This window comes from Dysidea avara, chromosome 10 (genome assembly GCF_963678975.1).
Source record: "Dysidea avara chromosome 10, odDysAvar1.4, whole genome shotgun sequence".
Classification (NCBI taxonomy): Eukaryota; Metazoa; Porifera; class Demospongiae; order Dictyoceratida; family Dysideidae; genus Dysidea; species Dysidea avara.
This window is the reverse complement of record NC_089281.1, coordinates 24,509,287-24,527,524: the sequence shown is the minus strand read 5'-3', so window position 1 is coordinate 24,527,524 and position 18,238 is coordinate 24,509,287. Positions and strand designations below refer to the sequence as shown.

At 39.8% G+C, this 18,238-nt stretch overlaps 3 protein-coding genes across 4 annotated transcripts in view; 1 reads left to right on the top strand and 2 right to left on the bottom strand.

Annotated features, from left to right (window-relative positions):
• Positions 1-11: 11 nt before the first annotated feature.
• On the bottom strand, positions 12-903 carry LOC136236670 (protein KTI12 homolog). The gene has a single exon (XM_066026895.1). The coding sequence runs from the start codon at positions 863-865 to the stop codon at positions 38-40; it is 828 nt and encodes a 275-aa protein (XP_065882967.1). The 5' UTR covers positions 866-903; the 3' UTR covers positions 12-37.
• Positions 885-18,238, top strand: part of LOC136236607 (ATP-dependent RNA helicase SUPV3L1, mitochondrial-like) — a 22,183-nt gene continuing 4,829 nt past the window's right edge. Inside the window, exons 1-9 of one of the 2 annotated variants that reach the window (XM_066026828.1) lie at positions 885-1,045; positions 1,666-1,702; positions 1,751-1,936; positions 1,983-2,263; positions 2,416-2,536; positions 2,706-2,783; positions 2,921-3,064; positions 3,583-3,717; positions 3,782-3,869. In XM_066026828.1, coding sequence (XP_065882900.1) covers positions 935-1,045; positions 1,666-1,702; positions 1,751-1,936; positions 1,983-2,263; positions 2,416-2,536; positions 2,706-2,783; positions 2,921-3,064; positions 3,583-3,717; positions 3,782-3,869 — 1,181 coding nt within the window. In that variant the 5' untranslated portion in view covers positions 885-934. The remainder of the gene's footprint in view (positions 1,046-1,665; positions 1,703-1,750; positions 1,937-1,982; positions 2,264-2,415; positions 2,537-2,705; positions 2,784-2,920; positions 3,065-3,582; positions 3,718-3,781; positions 3,870-18,238) is intronic. The other variant, XM_066026829.1, reaches the window with a different exon arrangement.
• Positions 7,996-11,237, bottom strand: LOC136236636 (uncharacterized). Its single transcript, XM_066026860.1, has 2 exons — positions 9,360-11,237; positions 7,996-9,308 (listed from the first exon to the last, which is right to left on the bottom strand). Exon 1 carries the CDS (start codon positions 10,626-10,628, stop codon positions 9,372-9,374), a length of 1,257 nt encoding a protein of 418 aa, XP_065882932.1. The 5' UTR covers positions 10,629-11,237; the 3' UTR covers positions 7,996-9,308; positions 9,360-9,371.

The following is an 18,238-nucleotide window of genomic DNA, read 5'->3' as shown; positions in this document are numbered from 1 at the left end:
TGATTTACTAATTAATTGATTTAAAGCATTTTTAAATTTACAATGTATTTTGAAGATACTGTACAAATAGAGTAGGTATTTTATTTGAATCATCTACTGGATGCATTTTGCTATAAGTTATAAACTGTCGTCGTAATCTACTTAGTTCTCCCATGGTGAGGTGTCGATTAAGAGTTAATTTCTCTGAGCAATTTGGAATATTGATAGAATCACCAACAAAGCTTGTCCGTTGACCTTCCATAATTGCAGATATCACTTCTTGAGTTCTACGATCTAGATCATGTAAAAATCCAGCTGAAGACAGTGGCTTTGATTGTGTTGACTGATTTGGTGGAGGCGCCACTCGTTTAAGTAATGCATCTAAGATTCCTCCATTTGGGAACTCATCTTCAGGCAGAACAATGAACAAAGGATTGTCCCATCTGTTACGATCATCAGGTGGCTCAAATCTCATGATCAAAGCATCCATTATTTCATCTGTATAACAGTCATCTTTATTGTCACGACTCTTATTCCAGTCCTTGGCCTGTGGTGCAGCACACTCACACTGAACAACACAATGAGTTGTTTTCAGTTGTCTAGCTACACAGTACAACTCATATCGGAACCCCTTGATGTAGTTGAGAGAGTCAACAATCACTAAACAATCTTTGCTTAACAATCTTTCAACGTTTGATTTGAGTGAACCTCTTACAACCTTTTCCATACTGGGCGTAGAGTAGCACGTGTTCTTATCAAAAGTAGTAAACTCGTCGAAAATAACGTTTACTTGCAAATCAGTGCTCGTACGTACGTGTTCTACGAATTTCTCCACTCGTCGAGTTTTTCCTGAGCAAGGAAAGCCGCACATCATTAACAAAGGCATGACCCCGTTTGGTAATTATGGTGCGCTTTGTTTAGATAATAAGCGCGCATTATTAAGGGTAGTAGTGCCATGTGGAAAGTCGTCCGCTGGCACATTACTAGAATACAAGCGTTCTATATTGTGAGGAGACAACTGTTTGCTAATGGAGGTCCATTATATCGAGCTCATTATGAGAAAGTGGTGTGTGTGTGCGTGTTGTGTGGTAATACATCACCTGTAGGTTATGAGCACCCTGACTGCTGATCACAGAACTCTCTTGCATTGACCTTACAAGCTAACAAGAAGGCTTTTCTAACAAGAAGGCTTTTCATCATGCATGCACCATGCTTTACATAAGGCGTTCAAGTTGCTAACTTGGATCCCCGCAATTGTCTATGGTCTATTCAGCCTTCTTACCTGGCCCAAATCTTGATAACTTGTAAATAGGTTATTCAGTGTCCCCTGACTATGTGAGCTCTCCCAGCCTAAATATTCAGCATCTCCTTGCTGGGTGAGTGTGTACTTTCCATGGAGGATTGGGGTGGAGGTGATGATCTGGAGGGATAGTGGTATGTTGTGCATTTGTATGGTTAAAGGAAATGATAATTTCAATGTATCTTTCACTTTACCTTACCCAGGATGGCTTTTCTTTATCAAATTTCTACATCAATAGCTAGACACAAGGCGTGTTGGATGTTTCAACTTCACTTTCATGTCATGACACATGTTGAACCACAGAAGTATTACTTTGCATTTTTATAATCAACATAGCTAATGAAATAACTATATTAAAATTAAAATGCTTTTTATCTGTCATTTAGAAGTCAAGAGATAGAATTATATCATCATTTACTAGACGTAAGAATATGTAATAGTATATGGAAAGTTATGTGTGTTTTGCTTTAGAGCAGGTACGAAGTATCTTGGAAAAATTTGGTAAGAAGTCATGGAAACTTTTGGCAGCAGAACAGAGTCTTTCAGACAATATGATCAAATCTGCCCTGAAAACCTTTAACAAAGACGTGCTTCAACAGTTCCCTACAATTGACATCAATCTTTCTTCTGTGCTATTTGATATTCATAATAAAAAGAGTAAGATTTTATTACAAAGAACAATACAGAATACAATCTTTGTTAGGAAGCATTGATGACTTGTTCCCATTTTTTCTGGACTGTGCTAAGTCAATATATCCTGATGAGCTGTGTGAAGAGCTGCTGTCCAATAACAAGCTGTCGTGTCCTCCACTGTGGTATCTTAGGACTAGAAAGTTGAAGCGACGGTTTGTATATCATGCTGGTCCGACAAATTCTGGCAAAACCCATGCGGCTCTTGAGAGATATATGAGTGCAGAAAAGGCTGTGTATTGTGCACCGTTGAGAATGTTAGCTGCTGAGATCTATCAGAGATGTAATGCTAAGGTGAATGTGTAGATATAGTGTGTGTGTGTACTAAAAGGAAGTTTTATGTGTAATCATGCATGCGCATGTGCACACACTACACTACACACACACTACACCACACATACACACACTATACAGTTAACTATAACTACCATCCTTACACACCATAGGGAGTATTGTGTGACATGCTAACTGGAGAGGAACAGTTGTTTGGTAGTGGTAGTCCAGATGAACCAGCCAATCACTTGTCATGTACTGTAGAAATGGCAGACTGTTCTGGTTATGAAATTTGTAAGTGAAGGACATGCTAAACAAGGTCATGTATATAATGGTTCTTAAGTTCCAAAATGCAGTGTCCCAGTAGGACATGCAGCTAACATTCCTAGGTGCTTGGCTTTTACAGTGTCCTTTTGTTAAAGTAGTGTTGCTACTATTAGATTATATTATGAATGTTGTGCAGATGATGTTGCTGTTATTGATGAAGCCCAGATGATTGGAAATAGCGAGAGAGGGTTTGCTTGGACAAGAGTGCTTCTAGGTAGGCGAGATCAGTTAATAGTCATACTACGCAAAAATTGAGATTAACATCCAATTTTGTATATTTCTTATTGGGTTCCTATTTGATATAATATAAAAAATGGTATTTACCAAAGTTTTGTTCTCATTTACCTGTAGGTCTCCCTGCTAAGGAGATACACTTGTGTGGCTCCAAGATTGCTGTAGACGTGGTGAAGAAGATAGTGACTTCAATAGGAGAAGAGATTGAAGTGAAATATTATGATCGTCTTCTTCCACTTGTTACACTGAAGGATAGCTTAGGTAAGTGGGACATGAACTACAACAACAGAAATAAACTACTGTAAAGTTCCTTTCAAATAAAAGACACAGAAGAATTATGTACCTTTCAAATTGAGCCATTATGTTGCTATAATCAATGAAAACTTTAGTTTCTGTGCATGATGAAGCAGCTAAGATAAATAGCCTTTTTTACATGTATTAGTTCCACATGCATACTGTATAGACTGGACCATGTGAATTATTCCCTAGAGAATAAAGCAAATGTGTACCAACTGTTCACAAAATCCTCAGCAGCACCACCACCACACTATTTTTGTATAATACATGTATTCTAATTGTAATTTTGTTGTAAAGTAATAATAAGTAAATTAGTGTGCATGCGTTGCATCCATATTGCCTACTCTTTGCTCATTTTTTTTTGCCTAAAATTGTAATCTATTCTTTTGTAACAAGTAATCCCTTTCACCGTATTACCTAACTCTTGCTTTCACTTTATATTTCTGTGAGAATTATAATGTTGTGGGTTGTTTTGATTGTAGGTGGAGAATTTTCTAAATTGAGACCTGGGGACTGTCTGGTGGCATTCTCCCGCAATAACATATTCCAGCTAAAGGCACTAGTTGAGCAGTATACTGGCTATCACTGTGCTGTGGTCTATGGTGGACTACCCTCTGGTAGGGAGTAAAGGACTATATTGTGTGTAACTGTACTATGTCATGTTTACTGACTGTACTTTAGTGATGAGGTTGAAGCAAGCTGCCATGTTTAATGATAAGTTGTCTCCAGTGATGGTCGCTTCTGATGCCATTGGAATGGGTCTAAACCTGTAAGTGCTGCAGATACATACGTATACGTGTATTTATGTACTTTATACTGTATTGTATACAGTAGGTGTGCGTGCGTGCGTGTGTGCGTGCGTGTGTGTGTACATGTGAACCCAAATGTCTTCATGAACAGAACTGAAAGGCTTATAGTGATTATCACAAATGACTACTGCTGAGTATAACACTAAATGGAATGAATACAGTGATGACCCCACACAATAGCGGGTATTGTAGCATCACTAGCATATGATATATGCTCACATGTGACAGCATTCAGTGTTATGGTACATACACCATTTATCCCAGTATAGCAGTGCTACTACTGATGACTATTCAGAGAGCTGACAGGATGCTGGTTACTATATACATGGTTTGCATGCAGATATCCTACAGTACGTACCGCTGAAACACAAGGTTGTCTCACGAGAGTGCAAGCTATTAAAAAACTTGCTAATCGAAGGGCGTGGCACCCATTTTGCTTGCGAGCATTCATCCCAAACGAAACAGGATGAATATTCAAGAGTGAAATGGGTGTCACACCCTTTAATTAGCGAGTTTCGTAATAAGGCTTTTTATTTACAAGTACACAAAAAAATTAGGAATTTTAACTAGAGTAGGGACCATACCACATTGATAAAAAGTACTGAAACAAGCTGGAGTAGTGCATGATATTAAATCACAGTAAAACAAGAAGAAGTGTTATGTCCCTAATGTGCATTTCCATTATGGTATCTTGAGCACAGTAGGGACATAACACTTCTTATTGTTTTACTGTGATCAAGAGTTCATAATCTATATTATTATGACCCCTTGCTGTGATTTAATATTGTGCACTACTCCAACTTGTTTCAGTACTTTTTATCAATGTGCTATGGTCCCTACTGTAGTTGAAAATTCAAAAAAAAATTTTGTGTACTTGTTTGTTAACCTTTTTGTAGATAATTATTATGACTCACGCTTACCGCATCTGAAATGGCACTGCGCTCCCCAGCTATATCAATTATTGTCTGAGAAATGAAGTATCCATTACGCTTCATTGTCAGCTATGTTCAACATGTTACACAGCATTTCGAATCAAGAACTGTTTGAAAAGCACCTCTGCAATGCATGCATGCCGAAAGAAAGAAATGGTGCCGCACGCCCCAGTTATATCAATTATCGTCTGAAAAGTGAAGTATCCATTACGCTTCATTGTCGGCTATGTTCAACCCATTATACAGCAGTACAAATCAAGAACTGTTTGAAAAGCACCTCTGCAATCAAAATAGTCGCTATGAAAAATACGGATGATTTCCGTTATGAAGGGAAGCCATCACGTGCTACCGCCAAATCGACACTTTTCACTGTCAGCAAAGATGAATGGGACACAAAGGAGGACACTGGTAAGTCCATGAAGAATGTATGTACGTGCCAAAGGGCACCTCTCTGGCCAAAGCGACGTAGAGCAGTGAAAAAATCAAGCCCATAGCCTTAGCCGTTATTGAGTTATACTTGTCTGAAGGCATCAGTCAGTCAGTTACTCAGTCAGTAGAAAATTCCATTAAATTTTTTTTTTAGATTCCGTAGCAACTTGTTGAAAGCGTTTTGGGTCGGTCTGAAAGCTTGTTTGGGTTTAGTTTTACCTAGCCAATAATGCCTCATCGTCGTCAGGGAAAATTGAGGCTGGTTTTGGGTGATGTTATTTTAGGGGCCACGCCTACTCCTTTGTGGTCCCTACTATACAGTACTATTGTATGATAGCAAGAGTAAATAATGGGAATTATTTACTCTTGATGATAGTGCATAATAGTAATAACCGTTGCCTATAGCAACCGGAATTTCCCATTATTTTTAGGTGATACCGTCTGAAGTAACTTCTCCAAATTTTGAAAGGATAGCATATATATGTCATAAGATATGACATTTTGAAATTTGTGGTTCTCTCATACATATCTATGTAAGAAGTCTACAGTTGCCCCTTCTGGGCAATCACATAAATGAGGTGTTTCAACATATGGAGAAACCAAAATTCCAAAGAATTCATATATCGATTTTACATAATTTGTAGGTGTGAATGTCAACAATAATCTCTCCAAGTTTTAAATGGATAGTGTATATAGATCTTAAGATATGACATTCTTTGAATCCCATGATTTGTGTGATTACCGAGAAGGGGCAACTGTTGTCCTCTCATTACAACTTCAAAATGTGATATCTCATGACTTATACTGTCCTTTTATAACTTGGAGAGTTACTTTAGACATAGGTTGTATAGGCAATAGTTAATATTTTCCTTATTATGAAATTTGTCTATTGCTTGTACTCTCACAAGATGACGTTATGTTTGAGCAGAACTGTAAATAGAGTGGATAATGGTTAAAGGCTAGGAGATTATATCGATTGTGGGATTAATCATGATTGTTTCTGAACACTGTGATGTTGATATGAATTATAAATAGTCGTGATGTTGTGACATAACATGCAGATGTATATTATTTAATTCAAAATGGTGGCGCATACTCAGAGGAGGTTGGACACGATATAAGTGCTACTAAAAACTATTACCGTTAATTGCATATTTCCAATACCAAGACAAAGATTAAGTGATAAAGAAGGTATTAGCAACAGACACACCTGGTTTTTTGTGATGTACAACAAAATTCTTATTGAAACACTAGTGCTCAAGTTTCCCGTTCTCTAATCAATTTCCATGAGGCCAGGTGGCTGCGTCCACTTCTTTTTTTCAGTTTACTTGGAGGCGATTTCAGCATCCATATTACTTTCTTCAATGTTTATTCAGCTCAACTACAAACACATGAAGTGTCCTTATAGTTCTACCCATCGATTTATCCGTAGATAACTGACAAAACTTACAATACACGTGATCCCTTAAGATTTCAACAGTGATTTACGGGCTTGGAGTAGTGGGGTTTAATGGGGTAGATTGCCCTAAAATACTAAACTTGAGGTGTATTTTTGAATGGTGCTTGTTAAAACTTTGCTGAAGGCTTAGTTATACTTTCAATACAAATACATGCGCTCACATGTGCCATGTCCAGCCTTCTCTAGCACATACTGTTGTAGAAGAACACGATCCAGAAAACAAACCTACACTTCTGAGACAGTTCATTGTGTAAATAAATCTTACTTCGTAGTTAAAAAGCTTACCTTTAGAAAGTCATTATCCTGTTGTATTACACTGTAACTGCCTATGGCCTTAATCAGTTGTACATTGTTTTGTTAATATAAATATTTCATACAAAGTAGTATACACACATGCTGCTGGCCCCACTCCAACTGCCGCTGGTCCGTGCTCACGAGGAGTATGGCTCTGCCTCTGGCAGATGCCAGGGGACACTCTGGTCACCCTGTTGGCACCTTTTGGCAGAACCTGAGCTTGTGCAATCACTGCACCAACCTCATTCATTGATGCATGTAAGTGATAACATCGTGATAGTTATCATAATTGTGATATGTTGCATCCTACAATCGTGAAAGTAGCAAAGTGTCACAATCGCTCAGCTTTAATACTGTTCATATAATATTGCAGATATTGTGCCTCTATTCAATATCTGGAGACCAGCTAATGGACAATATCTGTGCTGACATCATAATGACCAAGCACCCTACTCTGATTGAATCAGTTCAGAGGTGTGCTGAAAGATTTTAATAATTACTCCCCTTTTCAAGTGTTACTGAAATGTTACAAAGACTAAACTGGAAGCCACTGGTACATCACTGAAACCAACTAAAAGCAGTCACCATATTTAAGATCATACTAGAGGTGTGCTAGATATATCCGACTATCAAGATATTATAAGACTTATCGAGATAAGGATGATAGTAAACTTCCGTAAATTATTTGTACACCAGAGTATATAGTTAACTAAAAAATACTTGTTTCAATTATCTAGATACTAGCTGTAGTACCTGCCCTATCGTGCAGGGCAGTATGTACAATGACATGGAAATTAAATGAAATTACAGTTGGTAATATACTATTATAGATACTTTATAAAAGACTAAGGAAACAATGTGGTGTAAGGTAAGGATTGCATGAATGCAATAATTGTGGAGAAGTGCATTCTTATTGGAATATTTTGTGACTTAAGTTGCTCAAATTCTACCATCAACCAAACATGCCATGAATTACTGTAATCTGCACTACAACGATTCTGTTATGACAAAATATAACGGCTTTATAAAATATAACAGCATGGGCACAGAGTCGGAGCTACCAAGAAATAATAATAAATGAAAACAAAAAAAATTGAGTCATCCAGCCCAAGACAGCTCATGGAAAAAACCTGCCAGCCTTTTCTTTTGTTTTGCTGCACAGGAAAAGGCGAAAAATGCTCCACTCTGCTTTGTATGCATGTGTAGAAAGAGTTCAAATCATTGCTGCAAAGTCTATAAATAGCTCCCATTTTCACAACGTGCCCCACGTTGTGAAGAACAGTCTGCCACGGGACCGTGTCATTTCCCTGTGTAGCTGCAGTCATCCCTCATCCGAGCAAACCATCCAGGATATGCATAAAGACAAAAGAATAGAAAAGATAAATAGTTTCACACATACATAAATATACAAAGCAACCATCTGATACATTTTTTTTACCATAATACCTTCCTTACCACCATCCACAGGTGCTGATCCACAACATCACAAAGCAGCAGTAGCAGCAGACATACCTAACTAAAGTGCATGTGTTTGCCTATCTAAAAACCTCACTATAGACTACATTACGTGTTTTGCAATCCCCTCTAATTAAAAGTGTCAATCTATCTGCTGAACCTACCCTAGATAGTGCCACATAAAGCATGCCGTGTGTGAAGCTTTCGTCCGTCAAATCTAATCCTACACCCTTAAAAGTTTGACCCTGGCTTTTGTTAATGGTCATGGCAAAGCAAAGTGCAATTGGAAATAGAAGCCGTCTAAATTCAAAAGGCAAAACCGAGTTACTCGGAATGAGAGGAATGCGTGGTATTATAATATCATGTCCTGCATATCTACCGTGAGAAATCTTGGCCTCTACTGTGTTAGCCGACAGTTTAGTAACTACACACCTAGTGCCATTAGTAACCCTTGGAGGATCTAGAGAGCGTAGAATAATAATAGGAGCGCCTACTTTAAGTAAGAGAAGATGCTGAGGTAGTCCAGATACCTCTAAAGAGTTCAAGAATTCTGTTGGAAAGTGAACAGCCTGAGATTCATCAGGTATGGTGTCCAAGGACCTGTAGTCACAGCAGTCACCAGGTAACTGCTCCACCAGAGTCATGTTGATGGAATGAGTGGTCTTGTTAAGAGGAGCAAGAATGCAGTGTTCAGAAAGCCAAGTCCCTAAAGTTAGAGAACAAATCTGGATACACCCTGGAAACCAGTTCCTCCTTGCTATCCACAAAGGTTCCCATGGTGTCAGGTAGCTGGACAACATCAGGTAGAGTGTCAATAGGAAACTTCCCATCTCCAATGGCCAATAGTTCTTCAGCGAATTGTCCAGCTGCCACATCCCCACACAGGTGCACTCTCATGTTAGTGTGTAGTTGTTTAACCACCACACTGTCCCACAGATGAGATCGCTTGAGGCAAGCATCAACAATGTTACCTCTAATGCCACCTTGAATGACAGGTAGAATCTGCCTGAAGTCACCACACAGTAGCATGCACTTGCCTCCCATTGGATTATCATTCCCTTTTGCAATTCTGTTGAGTAGAGCCAAGCCCGTGGTTTCCCAAAAATCATCTCCTTTGTGAGCATCTCTAACAATTTCTTCACCTTAAGCCTAAACACACGGGCCACTAAGTCTGGATGGTCCAGAGGCTCTTGACCTGGTAGTAGATTGTTCCTAATCTCTGGCCAATTAGGATTGGTGGTCATGGTGATAAAGTGGTCGGGGTGGCCATACTTCCTAACATAGGTCATTGCATCCTGCTGACGCTCATGCATGTAGCGTGGTCCACCAGTAAATGACGACAGTAGGATCACCCTACGACCAACATTCCTGGGGTCACCATCCCCATCTACCATTGCATCCCGCAAATCCTGGTAGCAATCAGCATGTAGTGCCTTTTGCTCACGCCTGAGAAACTGTAAGCGCTCAGTTTCAATCTTACAGTAGGCGTCAACCAGGAATTGCTGGAAAAGCCTTTTAGCCTTAAGCAATACAGGCACTTGCTGCCTGACCATGATGTGGTAGCGGTAATACACCATGGCTGTCAATTTCCTACCATTAGCCAATTTCAGGTTGATGTGCCATCCATCGGTGCCATAAGAAAAGAGTAAAGGATACTGTAAAGGATCATACCCCCTATGAAGTTCAGAAATGTGCTGCAAAGACCCATCCCTATAGTGCAAAACTATGTCCCTATTATTTACATTATCATTAGGCATTAGCACTCCTACCTCATCACACATCGGGCTATTGTACCTCCTAGCATGCTCTCCTACAGGCTGTTTGTTCTCATTAATCACTACCCTAATATTTGCTGGCTCATCATGCTGCTCAAATATTTCTTTAGCTACCTTAATAAGTTGAACATAGTGATTATCGTCATGCAAAAGCTCAGTAATACCCCTAACTATGTCAAGCCTTAACCCATCAACTATCCCACATCTTGTAGCTACTTCAGTTTGCTGGTTGTCGATAAAATAAATTTGGGAAAATTTAGGAGACTCACCTGTTGATGGAACTAAACTACCTATACGATGATAGACTTGACCCTGTACTCTAAAAGAAGGATTGAAGCCAGCCATAGTTATCTCGTTACAGCCAAAGCTTGTCATTTGAAATGCACTATTATACTTACGTATGCTAGCTAGAAAATGTTTACCTGCTGTGTTTGTACCTTCATACAGGTGTCTCAAGAATGACTGGGGCTGTGGAAATGCCTCTAACTGGACATTACCCTTCAAGCAACAAAGGGATTCGGTCTCCTGGGGAAATTTTAATGCGCCGCAGTGTGTGCATTCTACACTAAGTGTGCCTACATCTGTAGTGTTGAAGAAGTTGTGTGGCTGATAGTTAAGCCCCCTAAGGCTTGGGTGTGTGCTTGCACGTACCTGTTGTCTGCGTGCTGTGTTAGCCTGCTGCTCCAGAGCTCTGTAGAGTGGATCAGCTCGAGCTTGTTGATGGGAAGCTGTATCTTGTTGTTGCTCCTCCCTCCGCGCAAGTCGACGGGCAGCTGTATCACGCTGCTGTTCTTCTCTGGCCGGGTCCGCACGCGCAAGTCGACGGGCAGCTGCATCGTGGATCCGTTCCTGTGATCTTCTTTCTTCGTCCTGGCGGGCCACACGATGGGCTTCTGCGTCACGTTGTCGTCGTCTCTGTTGTGAGTCCAGTTCACACCTAGCACTGGATGAGGTGGTAGCTCCAGTTGAAGCCTCCTGGCGGCGCAGTATTTGTCGTTATGCTTCTTCCCGTCTCTTCTCTGGATCCAATCTTTGGTTCTGCTTGCGTCTCTTTGCTTGAAACGCACAAAAAGTAGACGATCGTTTTCGCTTAGGCGGCATGCTCCGGCATGCTTACACAGCACATCAAATGAATTTGAATTAGAAATATCACGTGTGTACAGTTGGCAAAAACACATGCAGTACAGTGCGAAAAAAGGTGTACTGAAAAGGTGCCCAAAACGGAAAAAAAAAATTAACACCAGCTGGACTCTAACCCACAACCTCGCGCACGTAAGGCAGGCACCTAAACCATTAACCCATCTACTTCACCACATTGTTACAGCAATATTTTAGTATTATAAAGACTTTTACAAATGGACTGAGATAGGTGTTTACTTGCGGTTTGCATGCGGTTTATAGAAAGAATTCAAGCGAATTTTAGTCTACACACCTGCCTTCAACGGCCCCTAGACGACTAACGATAGCTCGCACGAACTTTTCGAAAACGTCATTGTTGAGCTCAATAATCAGCGCTTCCGTGACGCCAAAGACGCTTCCAAACGCGCAGCGGTTCGAGAGTACATGCCTGACATCAAATGGAATGCAGACAGACGGACGGACGGCTTTTCAGTCTTATAATATAGATGTTAGATAATCGAGATAAGTTCAAAAGGAAATATCGAGATAAGTCTAAATTTGTCATTGCACACCTCTACATTCGTTAGAATGTTCGATAAGCTTAACATTCAAATGTAAATTTCAACATTCGAACATTTGGTTATCTCGCCCACACTCAATTATTATCATTGTAAGAGTAGGTTTACTTTTATATGATTGTTTTTAACATTAATTTGAGGTAAAAGGTTTCAGAAATGTATGCAAACCTATCTTTGGTACATGTTCATAATGTAAAATTATTACTATTGTACTAATTGAGTGGGTGTAACAACATTCGAACATTTGTTAAGGAAAATTAAAGAATGTTCGAATGTTAAAATTTAACATTTGTTCATGCCCTACTCTAGATCATACACAACCTCATCGACATACCTGCCAATACCTATCTAATCAAAAACAGCCAAGCTGTAAAAAAAAGGAGTGCGGCCCTTGAAAAGGCTATAATGAAAAAAGATGTGAAATCCAAGGTGGCGGCCAAGAAATGGCTGTGATGGTAGGTTAATGGTAAAAATTTTAATAATGACAATTCAGGTGAATTTTGTGCCAAGACCAAGCGGCACCAAATTCACCTGAATTGTTGTTATTAAAATTTTTACCATTAACCTACCATCACAGCCATTTCTTGGCCGCCACCTTGGATTTCACATCTTTTTTCATTATAGCCTTTTCAAGGGCCGCACTCCTTTTTTTATAGCTTGGCTGTTTTTGATTAGATTTCACTTCTTTTTGTATTTGTATACCCCAAAGCCGGCCTATGGCCAGCTTTGGGGCTTTTTAACCTATATATGTTTCTTTATCACAGGAAAAAGAAAAAGATGAAGCAGATTTTATAAATACTTAACTCATTCTGATTTTATCAGTAAATGTACAAATTATATATATAATGCATATATCAAGAGTTCATTATATTATGAACTCTTGCATATATTTATTACATGTCAATTAATCTCCACAGGATAATTTACAGCTGATCTCTCTACTGGGTGGCTTGAAATGTAGCTGAACTCTCTACAGGGTGATCTGCTTGTACGTAGATGAACTCTTTACAGGATTCTCTCTACAGGGTGACTTGACTCTAGCTGAACTCTCTGCAGGGTTATCTGTTTGTAGTTGAATTCTCTACAGGATGGTTTGTTTGCAGCTGAACTCTCTACAGGGTAACTTCTTCTAGCTGATCTGTCTACAGGGTGACTTGTTTCTAGCTGGTCTCTCTACAGGAGAATTGTTTGTAGCTGAATTCTCTACAGGGTGATTTGTTTGCAGCTGAACTCTCTACATGGTGGTTGCTTTGTAGCTGAACTCTCTAAAAGGTGACTTCTTATAGCTGAACTCTCTACAGGGTGATCTTTTCATAGCTGAACTCTCTACAGGATGATTTGTTTGCAGCTGAACTCTCTACATGATGATTTCTTTGTAGCTGAACTCTCTACAGGGTGATTTGTTTGCAGCTGAAATCCCTACAGGTGATTTGTTTGTAGCTGAACTCTCTACAAGGTGATACTTCTAGGTGATCTCTCTACTGGATGACTTGTTTCTAACTGAACTCTCAACAGGGTGATCTGTTCATAGCTGAACTTTCTACTGGGTGATTTTTTTGCAGCTGATGTCTCTACATGGTGGTTTCTTTGTAACTGAACTCTCTACATGGTGATTTGTTTGTAGCTGAACTCTCTACAGGGTGATCTGTTCGTAGCTGAACTCTCTACAAGGTAACTTCTTCTAGCTGATCTTTCTACAGGGCATATTTGTTTGTAGCTGAGTTCTCTACAGGGTGATTTGTTTGCAGCTGAACTCTCTACATGGTAGTTTCTTTGTAGCTGAACTCTCTACAATGTGACTTCTTCTAGCTGAACTCTCTACAGGGTGACTTGTTTCTAGCTGATCTCTCTACAGGGTGACTTGTTTCTAGCTGAACTCTCTACAGGTGATTTGTTTGCAGCTGAACTCTCTACATGGTGGTTTCTTTGTAGCTGAACTCTCTACAAGGTAACTTCTTCTAGCTGATCTTTCTACAGGGCATATTTGTTTGTAGCTGAGTTCTCTACAGGGTGATTTGTTTGCAGCTGAACTCTCTACATGGTAGTTTCTTTGTAGCTGAACTCTCTACAATGTGACTTCAGCTTTTCTAACTGAACTCTCTACAGTGTGGTCTGTTCATAGCGGAACTTTCTACTGGGTGATTTGTTTGCAGCTGAACTCTTTGCATGATTGTTTCTTTGTAACTGAACTCTCTACAAGATAACTTCTAGCTGATCTCTCTACAGGGTAATTTGTTTGAGCTGAACTCTCTACATGATGGTTTCTTTGTAGCTGAACTCTCTATTATGTACCTTCTTCTGGCTGATCTGACTACAGCGTGACTTGTTTGTAGCTGAATTCCCTACAGAATAACTTGTAATGTAATATAATTGAGTAAATTATAAATGCAGCTGAATACTTTATTAGGGTGACTGTTCTATTAGAGTATCTCGATCTCGCATTTGTTACATGTAGTTGTCTTTCGAATCATAACTCAGTGGTTTGTAATCCGATTCTTCTGTACTACTGCAAGGACTTTCTATGAGGATTATTCCAGCTACATACTGATTTTCAGCTCGTTGCTCTAAGCGGTTTGCCTGGTAGACACGGAATCTAATAGTTTTTTTTATTCATAAAAATCGATTGCATAATTTTGACACAGGTCGGGTTTTGTGTCATATCTCCATGGTCTTTATCCCGATTCCTTTCAAACCACAAAAAGGCACTCCTACGATGGTTGCTCCATCTACATATCAATTTTCAACTGATTCCTCAAAGGAGTTTACCCTGTAGGCGTGACAGACCTTCGACCTTATTTTACGCAAATAATTGGTCATAACTCCATGAATGTTCATCGGATTCCTACCAAAGTTGGTACGGAGATCCGCCTTAATGAGCCCTTTAAGTGTGCCAAATTTCAGCCCGATCCGAGCATGTATTCATGTTTTATGGCGGATTTTGCGAAGTGTGCGAAATGAAGTAGAAGAAGAAAAAAACGAAGAAATTAAAACGAAATTTTGTTCGCTCGTATCTCGGAAATGGCTGGAGTGATTTTCTTCAAATTTGGTGTGTAGACTCCCCTTGCTGGCCGGCACCTCTCTAGCATGTTGTTGAAACCATCATAATAAATGAGACATGTATATACATTTACAAATTCAGTAACCCTCGGTCACATGCGACCACAAGGCTGGTGATCAAGTGATACCAACGTGGGCATGGCAAGGGAGAAAAGTAATTACAATTACAAACAAAAACAACGATTACAAAACAAAACAAAAATATTAAATTACAAGTACATTATCACAACCAATCTCGGCAATCCCTTGCCATAAAAATCCTCTGGGATGCAGTCATACAAACCTTCGAGGCATCATCCAGCATCCGTCGAACCAGTGACCTTGTGATATTGATGTCCTTATCAATAAAATGTAGTACATTGTAAGTGTTAGTGACTGAAAATTGCTGGAAGTGACCTAAAACGCTGATCTCAAGAGTCTCATAAAAGTTGGTAACATTTAACCGATCTAGCTCTGATAGAATTTGGTGGTATTCAGCCTTATTTTGTTTGCGAGATCTAGCCTGCTCAAGATGGTGGGCACTGTCCAATGGACATGTCAGTTCAAATAAAAGTATACTAGAAGTGACGGTATTATGGATAACAATGTCTGGTCTAAAGGGGGTCACAATCACATTAGGTGGAAGTGTAGATGGGGGTGACTCACTGGCTCGCAAGTTAGGAAGGTCAGCATAAACCCGGATATAGGGCAAGTCAATGTAAACCCTGATGAAACTGTCGACCAAAGACTGAATGACTAAATCATGTCGATAAGTGTACCTTTCCTGAGATAACGCAACCGGACAGCCCCCCAAGACATGAGCAGTAGTTGGACGTGAGGAATCACAAAGTACACATTTTGCATGACATTGTATATTCCACCTTCGCAAGTTCATGGCAGTTGGCAGAGTGTCCGAAGCCGCCCGCAAAAGAAATGACAGCTGACCAGGATGCATACTGGATAGTAATCGGTTCCAAGTTCGACAAGAGGTCTCAAGCTTGGCAGAGTCTGCAAACTTGCACTGAACAGAAAGTGTTTGAAGATGATCCTCAGAGGTAGATTTAACCTCACTAAGTAGTTGAGTCTTAGCTGTCACATACAATGATCTCGCAGTAGGTAATGAAGAGAGTTGCTTCCTGGCTGTAGATAGGATGGAATAATCACAATCCTGAAATTGCAGAAATTCTTGCCCTAAATGTAGATGTACGCCCAGCTCTTGGAGCTTAGGGTCTGAGGAAGCACTGATACATGACAACAAGCTAATCTTGGCCTCTCTTGTAACATTAGATACACTTGGGCAGCATATCCCCGGGTAATAAAGGACTACACGTGTTGCACTTCTTGGTAGATGTAGCCATCTTTTCAAGTAGCGAGTAGCCATAGACTCCATCTTCGATATGGCAGTAGGTGTAACTGCATCCACACTAAGGTGGAAACGCAACAGTGATAAAATGTAGTTTCGATAAATCCAAAGTTTGTATTCTCCACGTATGCGCAGGGTGTCAGTAGCTGATAGTAATTCTGTTATCCGGCCTACCATACGTTTATTAGCAGATCTCTTTGTAGTACTTAATGATACACCAATAAGCTTTCCTAAAAACTTTGTGCCGCCTTTAGTAATTGACCTTGTAACACCTTTAGATAAAACTATTCCTTTCTGCAAACACTTAGAGCCGTCGAATAAGTACGATATACACTTCACAGGTTTGAAAGATAGATCCAAGTCACATGCTCTACGGTCAACTGTTTGAAGAGCACTAACATGTATATCAAAGTTATCAGAAACCAACGTAACATCATCAGCATAACCCATCACTGAATGCTCACTGGAGTTAACTACTTTCAATGAAGGCCTCCATTTAGCTTTACTGGTGACCGGATCTGTCTCAAGAGGAACGAATTTCCTAGCTCTTTTAGAACAGGGTAGCCACTGCGTCCTATTGAGATCAACTGTTTCATATACCACTTGTCCATTATCTTCACTATACACAATTTTACAAGATCCATCTGTGTAGTACTCATCAACATAAGCTTTGTACCATCCTGGCAATTCTCCATTGTCTTCAGTCCATTTTATATACACATAGGTACCAACAGGTGGAAGCATCTCAGTGTCCTTGATCTTCAACTGAAACTGATAGCCGTGGGAGGAGTTCAATGATTCTGCTAGCTTGAGAACAGGGTTGAACACAAGTAGGAAGATTATAGGAGAGAGTGTGTCTCCCTGAAAAACACCTCGTTTAAAAGGTATCTGGTCTGTTTCCCAAGAATTACCCTTAACGATGACAAACAACTGTGAATAAAAAGATTGAACGTAATCTTTAAAAGAAGGTGGTACTTTTACTGCTTCCAGCATATCAAAAATCAGTTGGTGGGACACAGAGCCGAAAGCATTCTTCAAGTCGAGGAAAGTCATCATCAGTGGCTTTCTATTTGTCAAAGCATCTTCCATGATAGCAGATAGAGAGTATATGTGCTCAAACACACCCGGCAAGCCAGAAACAAAACCCTTCTGAATACTAGTATCTATAACATTGTTTGCTCTCAAGTAAATCTCAAGATGGCGGCTCAGAATCTTATGAAATAACTTCCTTACCACACAAGTAAGGGCAATTGGACGGAAGTTAGATGGATCACTGGTATCACCAGATTTATGGATAAGCCTTAACCGGGCAACTCCCCAGTTAGGTGGAGCAGTTCCTGTCTCAAGTAATTTATTAAACAGGGTAGCCATGAAATGATGACTTGACGGAAGGTGGTAGAGATGGTAATAGGTGATGCCATCCATTCCTGGAGCAGACTGCATAGAGCAGTGTTTCAATGTAGATTTCACTAATCCAGGAGTGATCTTCTCTGTGTTGAATAATGACGGATCACAATCAGGTATAAATTCATGGGTCCAATCCGGTAATTTGTTGTAAGTAACTGTACTATCAGAGTAAGTTTCCTTAAAGTAACTGGTAGCAGAACTATGATCGAAAGATGGATCAGGATTATTAGATGGTTGTAACTTCTTGTGAACATACTGCCAGGGATTCTTTCGGAACTCCTGCTCATTCTTACACATTTCCCTAGTGATCTGCTGGCGGCGATGGCATTTTAAAACTTTATTGTGCGTTCGCACCAGTGTAATAAAATTCCCGTCATCGCCCTCCATATGTCTACGAGAAGCGTTCTTCATGTCAGTAAGGTTCTTCAAAATTGTTTCCATTCTACGAGGACGATGGCGTCCGTTACAGGTTGGCAAAATTA